We start from the raw sequence: 2,042 nt of genomic DNA on the forward strand, positions 1-2,042 counted from the left end.
GTTTTATTAACTTATATCTTGCAGTAATGTACAAGAACAATAAAATTATACCTCTAACAATACTTTATCTTCTATAAACATCATCAATACCTGGTTTTATTAACTTATATCTTGCAGTAATGTACAAGAACAATAGAATTATACCTCTAACAATACTTTATCTTCTACAAACATCATCAATACCTGGTTGTATACTTTGTAAAGGTACTGTGATATCTGCAAGCGACAAGACGTCTTGCACGGAAACTTTAGATGGAGAAACTGATGGAACTCGATTTTCTGTTTCCAGTTTAGAACTTGAGTCTTGGGGATGATGTACACGTAATAGGGACGGTGAGCTTGGTGTTTGTACTTGTGGTTGTTTAGGTAGCAGATTCATTGGAATTTTGTGGGGAGCACTAAAATTGAAACAGTGAATAAAACAAAAATCTCCATCAAACCTTTTCAACCATATAAAAGTTCTGAGTTTGATTATAAAAATATCAATTTATACTGTTCTAACATGACAGCTTGATTATCAAAATAACCTTCTACTGTGTTAGAGTGATAGTCTCATTATAATATAACGTAACGTAATGTTTTGGAACAACAAGGGACCTATTGGTCCATCTAGGCTGCCCTATCCTCTAAGCTAAAAACTATTAAGTAAATATAATAAAAACCTCAAAGCCAACCGGTATCATTCATAACTTATCAGGCTTTTTCTTAAACTCACTTAAATTTACTGCCTCTACAACATCCGAAGGAAACACATTCCAAAGGTCAAGTATCCTGTTAGGAAAATAAAACTGTCTTAGTTGAAGATGACTCCTACCTGCCATAATTTATATTTGTGTCCCCTAGTCCTACTATTCTCACTGTTAAATATGAAAATAGATGATGCATCAACATTATCAATTCCCTTTACAATCTAAGACAATTTCAAAGATCTTAACCTCTCCATCCAAACAGTTCGATTGAACTGTGACTAGAAAAAAATAATTTTTAATCAACTCCATTTTACTTCTACAATTACAATTACAATAATAAAAACAGGCCTCAATATCACTAAAAATACTAATTCTTAAGATAAAACCAGAATATAATACACAAAATTACAAGTAGATAACTAAAACTAAGAGAGAATTCTGAGGCGTTAAAGAAATAACCATGTAATTTTAACTTCAAGAGTTGTCAGTCGTATATATAACACAAACTACCACTGATTGGTGTTTAAACACCATCTGAAATTTACCTTGGAAATTCAGACTTAGTTGGGGCATTGGCTGGTAAACTTTTTTTAAGCAACGACTGACTTAATACGTCTAATTCTTCTAATCCTTTTACCGCAGCTGTTCTAACACTGTTTTTATCTGTATTCTCAGTAGCACATGTTGGAACAGGAGATTTTGCTGAAACAGAAGAAATGATTAGTTAAAACTAACATAAAAATTCCAAAATATTGTTAGCAACCAAGATACTTCAATGATAGTTCAATACACTGTGACCTATGACAGTAAGTACTTCCAGTCAGTTTGTTATATAGGAATGGCTTCATTCATTTGTAACTTATATTTTATTTTCCTCTATAAAGTTACCTTATTAAGGAACAAGAACTATACTTTTACATGTACATGTTAATATCAGTAGAGCCAATTGCTACAGGTACAGTAGGCTAATACTACACAAGTTTAATGTTACGATAAAAGTGTTGAAATATTAATATCAGTAGAGCCAATTGTCACACGTACATTAGCCTAATATTACACAAGTTTAATGTTACGATAACGTTGACATATTAATATCAGTAGAGCTAATTGTAACAGGTACAGTAGCCTAATATTACACAAGTTTAATGTTACGATAACGTTGACATATTAATATCAGTAGAGCTAATTGTCACAGGTACAGTAGCCTAATATTACACAAGTTTAATGTTACGATAACGTTGACATATTAATATCAGTAGAGTCAATTGTCACACGTACATTAGCCTAATATTACACAAGTTTAATGTTACGATAATGTTGACATATTAATATCAGTAGAGTCAATTGTCACAC

General features: G+C 31.6%; 1 protein-coding gene across 1 annotated transcript in view; it reads right to left on the bottom strand.

Annotated features, from left to right (window-relative positions):
• Nucleotides 1-2,042, bottom strand: part of LOC106476528 (ADP-ribosylation factor-binding protein GGA1-like) — a 15,674-nt gene that overhangs the window by 4,118 nt on the left and 9,514 nt on the right. Inside the window, exons 7-8 of the mRNA XM_022380364.1 lie at nucleotides 1,235-1,391; nucleotides 184-398 (exon numbers count right to left, since the gene is read on the bottom strand). Of these exons, the coding sequence (XP_022236072.1) occupies nucleotides 184-398; nucleotides 1,235-1,391 (372 nt within the window). The remainder of the gene's footprint in view (nucleotides 1-183; nucleotides 399-1,234; nucleotides 1,392-2,042) is intronic.

The sequence above is a fragment of the Limulus polyphemus genome, unplaced genomic scaffold, assembly GCF_000517525.1.
Source record: "Limulus polyphemus unplaced genomic scaffold, Limulus_polyphemus-2.1.2 Scaffold10794, whole genome shotgun sequence".
NCBI classification, from domain to species: Eukaryota; Metazoa; Arthropoda; class Merostomata; order Xiphosura; family Limulidae; genus Limulus; species Limulus polyphemus.